This window comes from Rhinolophus sinicus, chromosome 15 (genome assembly GCF_057876585.1).
Source record: "Rhinolophus sinicus isolate RSI-liver-muscle chromosome 15, RSI-T2T, whole genome shotgun sequence".
In the NCBI taxonomy this organism is placed as follows: domain Eukaryota; kingdom Metazoa; phylum Chordata; class Mammalia; order Chiroptera; family Rhinolophidae; genus Rhinolophus; species Rhinolophus sinicus.
The window spans coordinates 7,616,890-7,635,334 of record NC_142515.1 but is presented as its reverse complement, the minus strand read 5'-3'; the positions used below and the strand labels follow the sequence as shown (position 1 = coordinate 7,635,334).

Genomic DNA, 18,445 nt, shown 5'->3' with positions numbered 1-18,445 from the left:
AATAAGAACTTTTCACCAATTTATTCACCACTGCTGCCCCCCGCTTACTTTATCTGCCCTCTAGGCTGCAGTGGGGAGTTTTCATTTGCTGATGGGCTTTGCTAATTATTCCCTTCACCCCACCCCACCCACTTTTTGGGTAATCACAGCTAGCCAGCCCTGGGAGCCTCTAATTAGCAGAGGCATCACTCCCCCTCTTCAGCATCCAGGGCTGAGTGCCTTCTCTGTCAAGGCATTCCTTCCCACAAAGGTGGGGGGGGGGGTCTGGCTTTAGGAAATATTGCTCTGGGGTCTAGGTAAACAGGCTGGGGACCCCAAAGTCCTTCTCATACCTCCAGCTTCCAGGCTCTTGGTCGGAGGGGCCCCTCCAGCCCCTGGAAGATAACATGACTCACATTTGGGAGATGCTTTGAGGGCGACTATAAATATTTGGATTTCACTTTTAAACTACTGTATTTTTGTTGGGAAGGTATTGGACGCACAAGGGAACGACGACCCCAAAACGGATGAATAGTGCAAGATCCCTAAGCTTCCCGCTCCTCGTCCTCCTCCCAATCCCTGCCCTCCTGCCCTTTGAAGCCTCTAGGAGGGGAAGGTCGTGTGCGAACCAGCCTCCTCCTGGCTCCTTGGGGCCAAGCTCGTCCCATCTGCTCCATATCTGCCAGAGGCGGCCGCCTGAGGGCCTGGCACAATAGGGGGACCCACCTCCAGGGTCGCCCCTGCCCTTCCCGGTGACGCCTAGACTTTCGTCTGTCCCAAAGGATACACCAAAGACTCTCAAGTGGGAGAGCTGTTTTATTTAAAAACAACGTTTTGAGATAATCATGCACGTGGTGAAAAATTCAAACAGTACAAAGCCTCTCTCCCACTCAAGACTCCCACTTCCCAGGCCGTTTACTAGCTTCTCCCATCTCCTCCCGGAGCGCTTCTGTGCACCTGGTACAAGTCGCACCCCACCCATAACAACTTTTTAAAGGAATCAGATGCAAATGATTATATTCTAATTACTATTGCTCTTCGCCTTTTCTTTTGTATTAACCGTGGGTCTATACACAGGCTTCCTTGAACAGCTGCACAGGGCCCACGGTCACGGTCGCGTGTGCTGGGCACGCGGGTCAATTCCAGAGAGGTGCTCGCCCTCCTCTGGAGCGCGTGACCGGCGCCAGCGGTGCCACTGCGGCCCGAGGTCTGGGACACCCCCCCCCCCCCCCGGTGCCGGGGCGGGTCCCCAGATAGGCAATTTGCGGGAACTTTCCGGGGCTCGCGCGCGCGGGGCATCCGCAGGTTGCCTTTGCAGAGTCTCCTTTTAGTTTTAAGGTCGCGAGTCGCGGTGAGAGACCCCACGAATGGGGGATAAGTGGGACCTGGAGACCGGGAAACCGAGCTCGGCGAGAGGACAGCCCCGCGCACCGCCCCGCCCGCGCCCACGAGCCCCGCCGTGCCCAGACGCGCCCGCCCTGCCCCCGCCGCAGGCGGTCCCGGGTCCCGCCGCCCGCCCGCCCTCCCGCCTTCCCCCCCGTCCTCCGGCCGGCCCCCCTCCCGGGCGCTGTGCCCGTCCGCAAGGCGGCTCGTCACCGCCGCGAGGCCAATGGGCTGGGCCGCGCGGCCGCGCGCACTTGCACTCGCTTCCCCGGTCCCTCCTGCTCTCTCCCCGACTCTGCTCTCCAGCCCTCGCCCAGCCCGCCGCCGTCGGAGCCGCCATGCAGCCCGCGCGCGCCTGGTTCCTTCCGCAGCTACTACTGCTGCTGCTCGCGGCGCGCGTCTCGGCGCAGCCGCCCCGGGCCGGCCGCTCGCCGGCTGCCGTCGTGTGTCCCGAGCGCTGCGACCCGGCGCGCTGTGCCCCTCCGCCGGGACACTGCGAGGGCGGCCGCGTCCGCGATGCGTGCGGCTGCTGCGAGGTGTGCGGCGCGCCCGAGGGCGCTGAGTGCGGCCTGCTGGAGGGCCCGTGCGGCGAGGGGCTGCAGTGCGTGGTGCCGTTCGGGGTGCCTGCCTCGGCCACGGTGCGGCGGCGCGCGCAGGCCGGCCTCTGCGTGTGCGCCAGCAGCGAGCCGGTGTGCGGCAGCGACGCCAACACTTACGCCAACTTGTGCCAGCTGCGCGCCGCCAGTCGCCGCTCGGAGAGGCTGCGCCAGCCGCCGGTCATCGTCCTGCAGCGTGGCACCTGCGGCCAAGGTACCTGCCCCGCCTCGCCTCGCCCCGCGCTCTGGGGAGCTCCCGGGTCTCGCCATCCCAGCCCTGATCTGCCCCCCGCGGGACGGACGGGCAAATCCAGGAGGCAGGGCAGCGTTGCGGGGTGTTCAGGACACCCACTCGCTGGTAGAGAAGGGCACCGGTTCCCGGGGTGGCAGTGTTCCGCGGACTCTCTCTGAACCAAGCTTTGCGCCCTTCCCGGGGTCAGTTCCGCGCCTGGCGGGTGCCCAGCGCGCTCTGTCCCGCTGCCAGGGCGTCCCGCCTGGTGGCCTGCTGCTGGGTTCACTGCTGGGACCCACACAGCACCAGGGACCCGGGGACAAAGGAGACAGAAATGTGGGCATAAAGGAAGGGAGAAGTCCTGGACTGGTAAAGGTGCTTTGTGCCGAGTAAGCCTGAGTAATGAGTCCTCGTGACTCATTACTGTCCCTTTCCCTCCCTTCTTATTCTTTGCACCCGATCCCTCTCCCCATTTAAAATGAACTATGCATTCATTTTATTGCAGATCCTGCCCGTGACAACTTTATTTAACTTTTTATTTGAAAGGGGCAGTGTTGCTCACCCCACCCCCCACTTTCTCCAGATGATGTGCCTGGCGAGGCACCTCTTTCTACTGTAGACCTTGCAGTGGCGGCGCTGCCTGCCTGGCTTCCTGTGTTTTGAGTTAACTCCACAAAAATGAAAGTGGCTTTTTTTTGAGTAAGCTGATCGGGGCTTTGGATCACTCGATCTGACGAGGCAGGGGTGATGGTCAGATTAGGGGTGAAGAAGTGTACCCCTTCTCCCACCTTAGGCATCTTTTCTGTATGAACAAGCTGGGTCCTGGCAGGGACGGTGGTGGTGATGGGGCCATGGGTGGAGAAATCTTCTCTCTCGGGGAACTTTCCAAAGGGATGCTCCTTGTCTTCAGACAGCGAGACCGTGTGGAAAAACAATGCGGAGTTCAGCTGTGGCCAGGCAGCTCTGCAGGGATGGGACAGCCAGGCTTGGCAGTGTCCTTGGCTGCTGCCACATTCTGCCTCCTCACCGCTGGCAGTGCATGGAGAGGGGGAGAGGGTACCCCGGCAGAGATGCTGGTCTCGATTTTCTTTGTAGGAATAGCATGACCAGCTAGGGCCTGACACAGTTTGGTTCACACTGAGAGGAAGGTGCAGAGCGTGTAGAACTCGGAGAGTGTGCATTCCAACACAGGAGCAGGGAGCCTGGTATCCACCCTCAGGAAACAGCCTCGTTAGAGGGGGGAGGAGAGTTTTCCTGGAGAGGTGACCTGCAGAGCCTGGGGATGGGCATGAAAACGCACAGCTGTTGGTGCCCACTCTGTGCCCCAGTCCTTGTGCCGGGGGTGATACTCGTGGAACCTCACGTGGCCTTTGCAGCCTCACACGGAGAGAGACTCTGCTCTCATTCCCGTTTTACAGATAGGGGAACTGAGGTTGAATTATTTGCCCAAGGCCACTCGGCAGGACTTTGAACCCAGACAGCCTAGAGCCATCCCCTTGCGCTCAATCCCTGGGCTGTGGAGGAGAGGTCAGGCAGGGTAAAGGAAGTTTCTGGAAGGTTGGGAAGTGCACCCCAGGAGGAGCGGGGAACAGTCTGAGCTAAGTGTTGTTTGGGAGGTGGCGAATAGATGAGTGCTTTTCGGGACATTTGGAAAGTGCAGCAGGAGTGACCCAGGCTGGTGGCACAGTCCCAGTGCCATAGAGGACGGGCCTGTGCTGTGTACTCAGGTGTTCTCTACCCAGAGCAGCTCACAGGAAACCTGGCATAGGACTCGCCTAGCGGTGGGGTGCAGAACGTACCAGCGTACGGAGTCAGGGCTACTGCTGTGGTCTGGGTGTGACGTGATGACCTTAAAAAAAGCACATTGCATATTTTTGTCAAACACAAGCCAGCTGTTACTGTTTGTAGCCTCCCTGCTCAGGGTCCTGAGTAACTGGCAACTTTCAAGCACCTACTTTATTGCCAATGAGGTGGAGTTCCTTAGCAAACTTTGGAATTGGCAGTCATTAACAGTCATTGTGTGGAGAGAAACAGGTCCTGTCCCACTAGCGGTCAGGCCTGCAGCAGCCTCCCAGGAGAGCAGGCGAGGGGACAGCCACAGAAAGAAGAGTGTGGTGGCCCTGAAAGGAAGGAGAGACAGAGAGGGTACAACGCTGTTTCATCTTTCCCTCTTTTTTTTCTGCAATTATTTGATGAGCTCTGTTTGTCTGTCCGCCTGGCCCATAAGAGGCACCTGATAGATATGTGGGTGGGGAATGAATGAATGAATGAATGAATGAATGAATGAATAAACGAGATGCTTGAGAGACACAGCCATCCACTCTTCCATTAATGGAAGGCTTTACTTTTGCTGCTCCCCTCTCCCCTCATCTAATACTGTGCCCTTGACCTCTGGGAGGTGCCCTTGAGGACAGGAGCCTGGGAGCCAAGACTTCATTCAGCCCCAGCTCTTCCCAGGAGTGGATCACTTGACACCATTGTTAACTGAGGTGACCTGGCTGCCTGCTCTGGCTCAGAGGTTTGGCACGAGTGCTGTCTTAGCTGGCGGAACATGGGAGGCCTTTTGGAGGAGGTGCCGTGGGACGAGAGGCCTGAAGATGGAGCAAGCCACGCGAGGATGTGGGGAAGGAGCCCCTAAGGCAGGAGCAGGCCCACGATGTCCAAGATTCTTAGGAGGGTTTGTCTGGAGCAGAGAGTCAGGACAAGGGGGGTAGCAAGTGGCATCAGACGAGAAGTCCCTGGGCTGGCGAGCAGCGTTTTGGGAGTATGGTGGGTCTTTGGATGGTGGAATGCGTTGTTCTTTTAAAAAGAGCACTTTTATCTGTAAGCTGTTTAGCAGAGATTTTAGGGAGCATCGCTAATCACGGTTCTGGAAATGAAGGCAAATCTGTTTTAGAAATCCATGCTGCTGTCAGGGTTTGGATGGGAAAGTATCTGGTTATACTAGAGAACAGAGGTCTGTCATCTTCCACTGTTAGCAGTTTGGATTAGTTTAAAGCCAAAGCGCTCTACTGGTCAAGAGAGTACCGAAGAGAAAGGAATTGCAATTAATAATAGTGTCATAATACCACGTGTAGTGCCTGTTCTGTGCCCCGTTGACCCTCCTCGCCATCCTGAGGGGGTGTAGCCATCCTCCCCGTGTTACAGCTGGGAGACAGAAGCCAGAACACCTTGTGCAGGACTTGAACCCGTGCATCTGGTCCAGAGCCCATCCCTAATCACCATGCTGTGCTGTCGACAGAGAAACTGAGATTCTAAGCCAACCCCCCCTAAGCCACAGCTAATAGCTGGAATCAGTGCTCCAGAAGACTGTGGCCTTGAGATAAAACTTAGGATATTCACAGCTCTCACTGCGCAGGCACGGGAGTCAGAGGACAGGGTTGTCCCTAGTTACCATCAGTGCAGCTCTTGCTGAAGAAAAGAAAAGAACGGGCACTGGAATAAAAATGGTTCCAAAGCAGAGCCCCAGGGCCCAGACTGCTCTTGGGGAGCGAATTCCCAGACATTGCAAAAGACCAGCCCGGGTGTGCAGCACTGAAGATTTCTGCTGAAAAAATGGACAAGAAGCCAGGAAAGAGGCCTTAAACAGACTCGCTAAACATCAGCAGTCTAGTCTGCTCCTCCTCCTAGTACACTAAGGAAAGCCCACCTGACCCCAAAGAGCATCCCAGACGAGCCCCGGGGTCTCCAATCCCAGGGGTGCCTGGTCCTCGTCTCCCCGAGTCCTGAGAGGGGAAGGTCTTTGAAGGGGGAGGCCAGCCATGCATTCCTGGTGAGGAACTCCTGGCTAGGATGTCTTTTGAGCAGTTTATAAGGCTTTGCTCACTCTGATTGGTTATCTTCTTTGATTCTCTGTTGGTTTTGCTAAAGAGTTAAAATATGAAGGTTTTATAGAATTAGTAAGTTAACAGTGAAAGCCAAGTGTTTGAGTAACTTCATTCCATTCAGAGCGCTGTAAGTAGGTTGCATTAGAACTTAAAATAACTGCCCTCAGTAAACGATCATGGTGTGGACCATGAGCTAACTGTGGTCAGCCGCCCAGCAGCCTCGGGGCTGCGGGGCTGGATTCTGAGTCCATTTGGACTTGTGTGATCCTGGACGCAGTTCCGTGCCTTGGACTGAGAAGTCAGACTTTCCATGAGCTTATATTTTAAGTGAATAAATAGCTCTGGTCAGGCTTCATTTGAAGAAGAAATCAAGCTTGGCAGGGGTTCAGGGCTCCTTGGGAGGCCAGCGGGGGTGGAGGGTCTGGTGGGCTGGTGACTGTCTCTGGCCCTTCCCAGGCTGTTACCTGACCAGGTGACCGGCCCCCAACTTCTCAGGGCCTCAGAAATGAGGGGATTGGACCAGATGATCTCTGAGGTCCCTTCTCGCTGGACTGGTCTGTGATTCTTGTCAGAAAACCAGTCTCTGAAGAGTTGTGGTCACCTCATCCCTATGTTAAAGACCAGGCTGGCTTCTTTAAGAGTTACTTCTTTTTCTTAAATGATTGACGGTCAAAGCCGAGGTTGGCATTGAATGCATGTGGCCCATCTTGGGCCTGGTTAACTGTATTTCAGCTTTGTACCCACTACTCAGAGTCCCTGGATAACCACAGTGGTGACATGCCCACCCCCAAGACAGGAGCTTCCCAGGGGCCCCCGGCCTGGGCTGCAGGTGTCCTTGGAGTGAGATCCCTCTTGAACCGTTTCATGTTTCCTTTCCCACCTTCTCTGCCTTTGAAAAAAGAACGAAAGAAAGTTAATATCAAACAGAGAAACTGAGACATATAGCCATCCCATTTGCTTTTCCCAAAGGCTCCCTGAAGTGGCAGAGAAGTTGATGTGACCCAGTGCTGCTCGGTGACACGTGTCTAGAGCCACCGACAGACACCAGCTAGTACAACATGCCGAAGGACAGAAATGAGTGGCAGTAAAGAGGCACATCTATTGCTGCCGGAAGGCGCAGAGTTCAGTTTTTGGAATCAGCGACATGAGATCCATTTCTAAGTTCATTTAGAACATTTATGAACACCTACTATATACTCAGAAGTGTCCAGAAATAGGGAGTCAGAGGTGACTAAGGCTTGGTGGCCCATGATCTCAAGGAGTTCATATCAGGTCATGTAACACCTGGCTTTTTTACCGTGTGGCTTAATCTCTCCAAGTCCCAGTTTCGCATAAATAAAATAATAATAGAAGTAATAGTACGTACATACATACCTCGTAGGGTTGTTGGAGGAAAGAAACAGCTAATTATATGCCATGCTAAGGACTGTGCCGGATGCATTACTGGAACTCAATCAATATAGTTATAATAATAAGAATTAATAATAATAATAAACCTCATCATCAAGACATCTACCCAGGAGTCAGCTCAGTGGAGAAAGTGCTGTCGTGATCTTGTCTCCTAGGGATAAGGTGGGTGGGTGGGCGGGTGAGAGGAAGAGGATGATGCAGGAAGTGTGTCCTTGGAGGCTGACTTGGAATTTGCCAATAAATATGTTAGGAAAGTTTCTCTGGGCAGAGGGACACGAACACGACCTTGCCTGCCACCCTCTGAAATCCCTAGTGGTTGCCTATAACACCTGAGAAGTGTGTGACTCCTCTTGAATGAAGAAGTACAGGTCTGGCATGCCGGGTATTTACAAATGTCATTAACCCTCCCAGGAGTTTGTGACCCTCAGGAGAGAGCAGTGTATGGAAGCCCTGATGCTTTCTTGACTGATGCTTGGTTTGGTATCCATGCTTTGGGAATTCCTCACAAGGAAAGGTTTGTCACATCTTTGGAGGAAAAATAGTGTGGGATCCACGGATACCCTCTTATTTTAGATTCCTAGGACAAAGTGTCAAATAAGCATATTTCGTAAAAACAGTTCTCCACATAGCATGTGACAGCAGCTGGTCCCTCACCAGGAGACAATCATGATGGTCTCAGGGGACATATTGTTGTGGCTGGAGTTTCTGATGATTTTCAAATTTGAATAAGCCCTGTCTTAATGAGTCAGAGCCTTGTGCAATATTTTCAAGCCTCGGGAAACATCTTTTTCATTAGTTGTGCAATCAAATCTCAAGAAGACGGCAGGCCTGCTTGTGGGATGAGCTGTTGTTTTCTCAGAATTTTGTGAGATTTGCACTACAGGTCCTTTTCACATATTCTCAGGAGAGATTTTAGTGGGTCATCCAGCAGTTGAGTCATCTGGCACCCTGTGATTAGGAGAGCCCTCTCTTTGGTGCCAGTATTGCAAGTGGCAGTCACTGCTTGGTGGGGATGGACGGACACAGAGAGTTCTGCCAGTGGAGGCTGCCCAGGCAGATACTGCCAACTGGATACAGAGGAGAGAGGGCTTAGCATTCGGCAGTCACATCTGCCTTTCTCTGGCACAGAGTGAGCTAGCCTGGGATAAGGGAGCAGGGGACAATCTTCTCCAGGACAGAACTGGACAGAACAGTGACCCAAAGAGCTGCCACCGCTGGGTGCTCTCTGGGAGGTGGGCACTGTGCTGACTGTGTTACGGGCCTGCCGTGTTCCCTCCCCATCACCACTCACGGAGGTCATTTCCCAGCTGAGGAAATAGATGACGCTCCAGGAAGGGAATTAATTGTCCATGGCTACCCCGTAGGAAAAGGCAGAGCCAGGATTGAACCCAAGTCTGTCTCACTCCCAAACTATTCTTGAGTCTTCTTTGACTCAGGTGTTATGTAGAGGCGTGTCGGGGGTCTCTAGCTGTCCTTCTGTGACTGATTTCTAGCTCAGTCCCATTGTGGTCTGAGAACATATTTTGTATGGTTTCTGTTCTTTTAAATTTGTTAGCATGTGTTTTCTGGTCAAGACTGCGGTCTTTCTCGGTGAATGTGCCATGTGACCAGCAGAATATTCTGCTGTTGTTGGATGGAGTGTGCTATAAACATGAGTTAGGCCTAGAGGATTGACAGAACTGCTTAGGTCTACTACCGGTATGTCATCACTGGTTTTCTGCTTAGGTAGTCTTTCAGTTCCTGACGGGATGGTTAGGTCTCCCAAGTCTATTAGGAAGCCCTGAACTGCTGTCTCCTTTACAACTCATAGTGTTCGGGAACCTGGGTCCTAGCACCCCTTCGACCTTTTAGATGAGTTACTAACTCCCTCCAGCCTCAGTTTCCTCATCTGCAGCATGGGTGTAATGACCTTGGAAGGACACTGTGAAGGTCAGGGGAGATAACGGGTGGGAAGGTGCTTTGTCAACAAGGAGTGCTAGAGCATTGAAGTTACAAGGAATTGGGATCTCTAATTGGCAATTCCAGACTCTTCCAGGACTCCTGGTTGAACCAGCACCAAACAGTGGAGCCAGAAGGATGGAAAAGTAATATGCTTTCTGGGTATCAGGACGTGTGTCTCCACTGGCCATGTTCCCTTGTCCCACTGAGACATTGTAGCTCTTGGCCAAGGTGATGGAATTGTCCTCAAGCACTGACCCTCTGTTTCGGGGAGGCCAAAGGCAGAGTTCACTATCATCATCTCCCAGGGCAGACGTTTTGGTTCAAAACAGCAGTACTCCAATGATTATACAGAGCACACGGCAGCCTCTTATGCCTACATCATAGGGAGCCCAGGCTCCTTCTGTGGTGTACATTCTGAATGTCACATGGCCTGAGTTGAGGTTCCTTAGATCTTAGCTTGACATTCTCCACCAGTTTGGCATTTTTGGCTCTGAAAAAATGTAGCCCAGTATGGTTCAGCCCTCACTGGGAAAAACCAAGTAGGACAAGTCTAATAGCAGAACAGAAGGTACAGGAGGAAGGGCAAGAATTGCGACCATCTAGAAAGGAGCCATGTGCACTGATACCTTCCTCTGTGGGGGTTCAGTAATGTTCTCATCCACAGTCTGTTCCCTTGGGATACCTTCACTGGCCAACCGTGTTCATCCTCCATCCTCTGAAAACTATGTCTGTACTCTCACGTTCCGCAGCTCGTCTCTGACCACATCAACGTCCCCATTTTCATGTTTTCTGGGAAATTGTGGACAAGGTTACCTCCTTCCCTGCAGAGACACTAGTGGCTGGCCAGCGTCACCAAATGGCTTGTAGAGAATCTCAGAGCATGAAACCGGAGTGTGGAAGGTCCTTGCAGGTCCTTCAGGCCAACCCTTCACTTTACAGATGGGGAAATTGAGGCACCCAAAGGTAACACGACTGTCACAAGCTGCCCAGCTCATCAGTGGCGGGGGGGGGGGCAGTGTGGACTCTGTCCTAAGGCCCAAGGCAGAGCCCTTCCCACCTCAGCCACTCCTTCCTGCTGGAACAGGCTGGGTGTTTGGGAGAGACCAGGATCCACTCACATGGTTTTCCCATGCAGCTGAGAAACACTGGGTGCTTTCACTTAGTCTCCCATTACAAAATGATGCTAAGAAAAACACCCCCCACCCCCAAATGATCTCTTTGGGTTGGAAGATGACCTGAAAGCTACCCATATAATGACTGATTTCTCCTCTCAGAAGTTCTAAGCACATATTAATGTCCTTGAGCCATAATTACAGGGATCTTGCTGAAAGGGAAAGAAATCAGTATAAATATCATGGTGGACATGCCAAATAAATCAGGGCTGACATGCTTCAATGTCTTTCAAGCTGTGGTTAGATTTTCTCTTGGAGGAGTGTACCAAGTTTTCCTCTCTTAGCATAAAGCCCCCTTTTCATTTCTGTAACCGTTCTGTTTAGACATCATAGGCAATGCATTCATACATTTGATGACATATTGTACTGTATCAGCTTTTTATAGTTACAAATATAGTCTAATCATATCAAAAATAAAGAAGAAAAAGTTCCACGATTCCACCATTATTCGAGCAGCTTCGTCATTTCTGTCTCGAGCATTGTACCGCCGTGTGTTTAACTCTTCCCCTCTGTGTCTACCTGGACTGTGGTCGCTATTGTAACCAGTATTGAAAGGAACATTTTCATGTCTGCGGTTATTTCTGCATCAAGGGTTATACCCTTGAGATGGATACTAAGTGCAGTGGCTGGATGGAATGCAAGGGCTGGACGTGGATTTTTTTTATGGCCGTTGGTATATATTGCCACATTATTTTCCAGCAGGGTTGTACCCATATTCGTTGCCATCAGCTATAGAATTATCACCCTCTTAACTCACCGAAAGCTGGGGCACCAAAGAGAAATTCCTCCGAAAGAAATCCTTCAGGATAAAGGGAATAGCACCAAACCAGTCATTCTGCTCGGTTGGTAAATAACCTGGTCTACCTTTAAGTTACTTTTATTCTCAGGTTGATCGCTTTTAGGGGATAAGCACTGTTTAGGGTAGAAGGAGCACTTTTAAATTTTGGTTTTACCTGGGGATGGAGTTGTGATCACGGACTGTCTGACCTGGAAAGGATTGTGTGGCTGGCGAGGAGCAGGGACCAGTGAGGGGATGTGAAGTCCCGAGGTCACAAGCCAGGCAGTGACAGAGAACCTGAGTTCCTGGACGCCCAGCACAGAGCTTTCTGCCTCCGGATGCCAGCTCTGTCCAGGATGCAGGAGGAGGCCAGGCGGTTTTTGTTTGTTTTGAAAAGTGAAGCGTATATTTATTCAAATTTTTTGTATATATAGACAGAAATATAACCTGAACCACATACATGAAATCCAGTTATCTACTAGCCACATTAAAAAAGTGAAAAGAAACAAGTGACCTTAATTTTTTTCATGGCAGTTTTTTTTGAGATATAATTCACATATACCATAAAATTTACCCTTTTAAAGTGTACAATTCAGAGTTTTTATATATTCAAAGAGTTGTGCAACTATCTAATTCTCTGACTACCACGATCTAATTCTAGAACATTTTCATCACCCCAAAAAGAAACCCAGTACCCATTAGCAGTCGCCCCATATCTCCCCTCTGCCCAGCCCTAGGCAACCACTAATCTGCTTTCTGTCTTGATAGATTTCCCTACTCTGGACACTTCACAGAAGTGGAATCAAATAACACGTGGTCCTTTGTGATGGCTTCTTTCACTCAGCATAATGTTTCTAAGGTTCTTTATGTTGTAGCAGGTATCAGTGCCTCATTCCATTTTGTGACCGAATAATATTCTTGTGTGTGATACAGGAAGACCAGACTTTATTTTTTTTCTCCTCTCCGTGATGGGGAATCCTAACCCCAACCACAAAAGTCACTTTGAAAGTCTAAACTGCTGAGGTGGCATTGACTTGTACCGGAAGAGACTGGAGGACATGACAGAGGAAGCCAGCTTTGAAAATAGGAATATTCTATGCGGATAGGAATTACGCACTGAAAGGAAAAGCTCAAGAAATGCACTTTTCAGATTTGTTAGCTCATACATCATTTCAGGGAGCTGGAAAGACTGTTGGAAATGGTCTAGCCTACCCTCATCTTACTGATGAGGTAACTGAGGCCCAGAGAGGGGAAGTGGCTTGTCTTGGTCTCAGCGCCCACTTTTCACTCCTTACTTGAACCAGATTCTTTCTGGCTTCAGTCTCAGTTGTACACGTGTCCTTCATCCTCCTCCTTGTATCTCAGACGTAGTGCTCACCAGCAGATGGATGCAGGGGACCTCTCGGGAAGAACTGTCCCCTTCCTGGCTTCGCTGTCACCTTGTGTACTTCTCTCTACCCTCTAGTCTCCTTTCCCCCAAACCTCAGGCCATCCCTCCTCTACCATGGGCCTGTGGGAGGGTGGCTGATGACAGACCCCTTAGTAAACTGAACCTTTGGCCCCCTCCCCACTTTGGCAGGAGGATTTGGGCGCTTGAACTGCCTGGGCCACTCCAGACATAACAACCAGGAGCAGTCGGAGCAGGAAGAGAACCCAGCTGAGAAATCTGGGAAGGTCAAGACCGGAGCCAGATGCTTATCGAAAGGAAAGTTAATATGTTTTTGTGAACTGAGCAGTGAGCCATTTCCCTAAAGATAGCAATAGACACATGTCGGACGTTCGGGAGACTTCTGAAAAAAACCATATGGTGGAATTGATTAGAAACGTTTTTTTTCTAATACATGAAATAGGTCAGCAAAGACTGTCAAATCGACAGTGCTGACCAAACCCAAGCATTCACCACGGCTGTGCAAGCAGGGACTTTTATTTTTTAGTTTTGGCCAATGAGACTGAAAAGGGATTATCAGTGACAGACACCTTTAAATACACGATTCTGAAAAGGCACCTTTTACCAGTAGAGGTGAAGTTGCAGAACTGGGCTGTGCCTGTGACTGCACATCTAGGGGTTTGCAGCCAACTGGCCAGGCGCCCCCGAAAGCTTGTTGCTAATTGGGCGAGACTGTCTTAGACTTGTTTGGGTCAGTTTCTCTGCTTCTTCACGTCACCTGCCCAGTCTTTTTCAGCACCATCTGCTGCAGCCTTGGCCCAGCCCCTACAAACAGTTACTTGCTCAGGACACATGGAGATGGGGACAGACCTGCAGTCTGAGATCTGGCATCTGGCAGGCTTTTCCCACTCTGAGCGTCTGGGAGACTGCACCGGAAAGCGAAGGGCTGCCAGCGCTTGAAGAGCCAGTGTGGGCTGGAAACCGAGGCCAGGCTCCCAAGCTCCACCTCTTCTTCCTCTTTTATTCTTTATGAGGAAAGAAATAGGTCACACGTAACTCTCCTGAATTTTATTTCTTTATTTCCTTGCGAAAGACACGGAGTATAGTAGTTCCATTCAATTTTGAACCTTAAAAAAATAATGCCAGTTGCTGCTTGTGAATTCAGTTTATTTGAACAAGAATAGGTCGCAGAGCCTTTGGCCGTGGGGAGCTTGACACCAAAGCTGTGTCTTTTCTGTCTTGTACTTCTTCCTTAGATTTGCAGAGGATCTTCAGGTTTATTTTAGACCTCCGTCTGCTGCCTTGGGCACAGGCGAGGGACGCCTCTCTCTTTCCTGTGCGTTTTCTCTACAGTAACACATGGGCCTCTCTGTGCCCAGGCCCCCAGTGGCCTGGAATTTGCCGCCACAGCACCGATTAGAATAGGGGTCTGGTTTCCTGGAATGTGCAAAGTCTAGCTTCTGTTTCTGCTGCCTCCACGCCCCGGACCAGTGCTGGACCAGCCTCCGGGTTGGAGCCATCGCTGACAAGTTTCCTTGGAATTTAATGGAGTGGGACAGACAGAATGCAGTCACTCAAACTGAAAACATGGAGAAAATGAGTCTTGTGGGACATCTTTGCTGCAATCGCTGAGTTTTGCTGCAATCGCTGAGTTATGCTTTTTTTTTCCTCCCCAGGCAACCACTCGTGCAAATAGGAAGCCCTGTCCCCTTTGCACTTCAGGTCTCATTACCCATTAGGAACCTGTTTAAATTGATTTCTCTCCTGATGCTCAGGGAGAAAGTAGTCCAAGTTCACTGCATGAGGATGAAGCCATGCTTCTCTGCCTTCCTGGCTCCCTTAAATGCAGCTTGATTACCTCCTTGCTGCCCCCCACCCCCAGCTGGTCTCGCCTCCTCCTGTGCTTCTCACAGTAATTCTCAAATTCATCATGCAGCCTCACAAAGAAAGCTTTTCTTAGTGAAAAATCATCCCCCTTGCCCTCCCTGAATGTGGACCAAGCTCCACGGTGTCAGGTTAGTTAACCACCTGCCTCCTGGTTTGGTCTCCATGTGCCTACACACCTGGGACAGGTATCCCGCTCAGCCAGAGTTGTGGAGCCCGAATTCCAGTTCTGACATCAAAAGGCCTGATGTGGCGCCGGCCCGGTGGCTCAGGTGGTTGGAGCTCCGTGCTCCTGACTCCGAAGGCTGCCGGTTCGATTCCCACATGGGCCAGTGGGCTCTCAACCACCAGGTTGCCAGTTCAATCCCTCAAGTCCCGCAAGGGATGGTGGGCAGTGCTCCCTGCACTAAGATTGAACACGGCACCTTGAGCTGAGCTGCCTCCCGGGTGGCTCAGTTGGTTGAAGCGCGTCCTCTCAACCACAAGGTTGCTTGTTCGACTCCCGCAAGGGATGGTGGGCAGCACCCCCTGCAACTAACAATGGCAACTGGACCTGGAGCTGAACAGCACCCTCCACAACTAAGATTGAAAGGACAACAATTTGACTTGGAAAAAGTCCTGGAAGTACACACTGTTCCCCAATAAAGTTCTGTTCCCCTTCCCCAATAAAATCTTAAAGAAAAAAAAAAAAAAAGGCCTGATGTGGCCGGCAGCATGGTGGGGAGCCATGGTTTCAGCCTGAAGCTCCACATTCCAGGTCTTGTCTTCCACCATCACAGTGACTGGCCATCGCAGGTGCTCTGTATCAGTTGGCCTTGGCCTGTAGCCATCTCAGGCTCTCTGCTTTGTCTCCCCCTGTTGTTGCACCCCCACTCCTTCAGAAGTGTGGGGCACCTTTGGCTCAGGGCGTGCAGTGTTGGGAAGTAAGTGAGCTCTGGGCCGAGTCCTGGCTGCATTCACTCCCACCCTCCCTCCCCTGCCCCTCTATAAAGGCGCTGGACTGTGAATGGAGCAGAGCAGGTGAGGGCAGGCCCCCGGGTGCATGCAACTGATGTGCCTGGAGGGTGATTTCCTCCTGGGGTCCCCTCTGCATTGGGACCTGGCTTTACTTACCCAGCAAGTAGCCTCTTTGTAGTTACTTTTAATCTAGCCATGTCAGGGACAAAGAAATGTTCAGATGTGACCCTTGGACCATCAAAACATGAAGAAGAAGACAGCCTCCCACTACACCCCCATGACAATAACTGCTGGGGTGTCACTGGATTCTGGGCCTGAGTCTAGGCTGGTACTTGAAGAATGGGGTTGGGATTTCTGCTTGGGGTTTGGAGGCTATAGGTGGGTAACTGATGACAATTGAGGAGTATGTCCAGACCCCTTTAAGCAACTGAACCATTCCCAAAGACGATTTAAAATTTTCATGACACCCAATGGGGTCTGCTGTGGTTGTTTCTTTACACACAGCTTCTGAGCCAGTAGGAGCCTGGCTGGCTGTGTCTACTGGCGGCCGGGGTATGTTTCCCAGGGCTTTTGGGGGGACTTTGAGACTACAGAAGTGGTGGCTCCAACCTGGCATCTTAGGGGTATTTCCCTGGGTTGTGCATGGTCAGGAGGGGGTCTCCTGGCCCTTGAAATGAAAATGGGAAAATGCTTTCCATTAGCGTTTCTTCATTTTCAACCTCTCTACAATGCGTTTTGTGCCCTTACCTTTGAAAGAACTTTATTGCTTTTGTCTCTTGTGCCCAGGCCACACAACAGAAGGAAGCGAAGGGCTGGACTGGAAGTGTTAGGGAAATGAAGGAAAGTGTGGGAGGGTGACCTGTCCCTGACTGACCTGCCACACGCCGTCCCTTGGCCAGCGGACACTGGCCGAATCCAGTGTTCTTTGTGGCTGAGTTTCTTTCTTCGCATTTCATCCTTTCCCCTGAATCCTGCCAGCTGTTGGAACTGGGCTGTGCTATGATTTATAGTCTTTAAAATACCAATATCTTTGCTGGAATTGAAAGTTGAAGAAATTAGGGGGAAAAGCACGAGTGAGTTCTTCCCTGTCTCCGTGAGTGCCAGGAGGGACCAGGAAGCCACTGAATTGGTCGAGGCTCCTCATTTTCACGTTGAGGAATCTTCAGCACAAGGGGCTGGCTGGAGGTGGTGTGAGCTGTGCCCTGCGTCTTAGATCACGGACTGCAGAAAGCGGGTGGCAGCTGCCTCCCTGCCCGCGGGGTGCTGTCAGCCCGTATAGGCTGCCTGTGGGCGCCTGGGCGTGACCAACTTTCTGCAGCATCTCCATCAGCTCCTGAGCAAGGTGTGCTGCTTTTCACACTTCACCTGCACTTTGGGTTTTGAATCAAATGAGTCTGGAATGCAGGCAGGGCTGGTGTCACGGGAGTGCCACCTGTGTGCAGTCCCCCAGGGCGCTGTGCTCAGAAGGGAGAAGGGCCTGCACCTGGTTTGATGCTGTGCTGTGACCATCTTGGAATTCTTAATAATTTTGGAATAAGGGGCCCCCACATTTTCATTTTGCACCAGGCTCTGCAAATTATCTAGCAGGTCCTGAATGTAGGACAGTGCATTAAAATGCCAGTGATTTGATCAATCTGCTTTTGTAGCTGATTTGAATTTTGGGAACATGCTGTTCCCTCTGAATAAAGGAGGATTTATTTCTTTTCCCTCAAATACACTGAGTTGTTTTCCAAATTCGCCCTACTTATCAACTCTGGTGAGAAATTGGATTGCACGATTGTTCTTGCTGGAAGCGAAGTTCGGGTTTTTAATGCTGAATCCTGGCCCTGAGTTCTCAGGCCCGGAAGTGGGAAGCTGTTCCCACAACTCCATGGGCTGCAGGGGGCTGGAGGCTGGGTGAAAGGGCTGGGACCTGGAAGGGAGGCCACAGATGCAGAGCAAAGAGCTCCAGCTTGGAGCCAGACAGATGGGGTGAGCCTCCTGCCTCTGCCGCTCGCCAGCTCTGGGCTCTGAGCAACATGCTTTAACCTCTCTGCTTACTTCTCTGCTCCTCCGTGTTTCCGTCGTTTTGTAGACTGGGGATAAGATTCACCGTGCAGGCTTGCAGGAATAGAGATAGTGTTTATTCATTGCCTAGCATTGTGCTTAACGCAAAGCAGATGCTCAATAGATGAGTGCTATTCTTCTCGGTGATATTCTAGGCAGGAAGAAAAGTAGGTGTGTGAGTGCAAGCTGGTGGGGTGGGGTGGAGTGTGTTTGGAGAGGTTTGCAGGAGTGGAGAGTGTGCATTAAGGAGTCCTGGGAGAGAGGTGGGGACCCAGAGCCATGTGATGGAGTTGTGGGTCAGGTAGAAACCGGGGAGGCTGCAGTAAGTTCATGCACCCCAAGTGGCAGTTGTGGGTCCGGGAGACAATGACATCAGGCCAGACCTGCCTGAATTAGAATGTAGAAGTGGGACTCGTAGAAGTTTCTGAAGTGTGGGTGGAGCCGCGTGCAGGTGTTGAAATGCATCTGGGAGGTGGAGTGCAAGCTGAGAGCTGGGAGATGACAGCGCCGTCCTGGCCTCCAGGTGGGCGTGAGTTTTAGGGCTTTCTGTGCATCCTCTCACTTAGGACCCCCAACCACCTAGAAGGAGGTGGTGTTATCTCCAGATTGCAGAACGGGAGACAGGCTCACACAGAGAAGGCCACTCCCTGAACTAACACAGCTGTAAAGGGCAGAATTGGGATTTGAGGCCAGGTCTGGCTCTGAAGTCATTCTGGCAGTCACAAGGACTCTTGGGACCTTTCTCAGCCTCCTTGGCCCCACTAGGAATATCTGAGGTTGCAGTCAGCATGGCCTTCCCCTCTATCCCCATGTCTCTGAGGTTGTGAACCAAAGTGGCTTGGCCAACCCAAGT

General features: G+C 51.6%; 1 protein-coding gene across 2 annotated transcripts in view; it reads left to right on the top strand.

The window, feature by feature from the left end:
• The first annotated feature begins 1,534 nt into the window (after nt 1–1,534).
• Nucleotides 1,535–18,445, top strand: part of HTRA1 (HtrA serine peptidase 1) — a 50,028-nt gene continuing 33,117 nt past the window's right edge. The window contains exon 1 of one of the 2 annotated variants that reach the window (XM_019752951.3): nt 1,535–2,172. In XM_019752951.3, coding sequence (XP_019608510.2) covers nt 1,701–2,172 — 472 coding nt within the window. In that variant the 5' untranslated portion in view covers nt 1,535–1,700. The remainder of the gene's footprint in view (nt 2,173–18,445) is intronic. The other variant, XM_019752953.3, reaches the window with a different exon arrangement.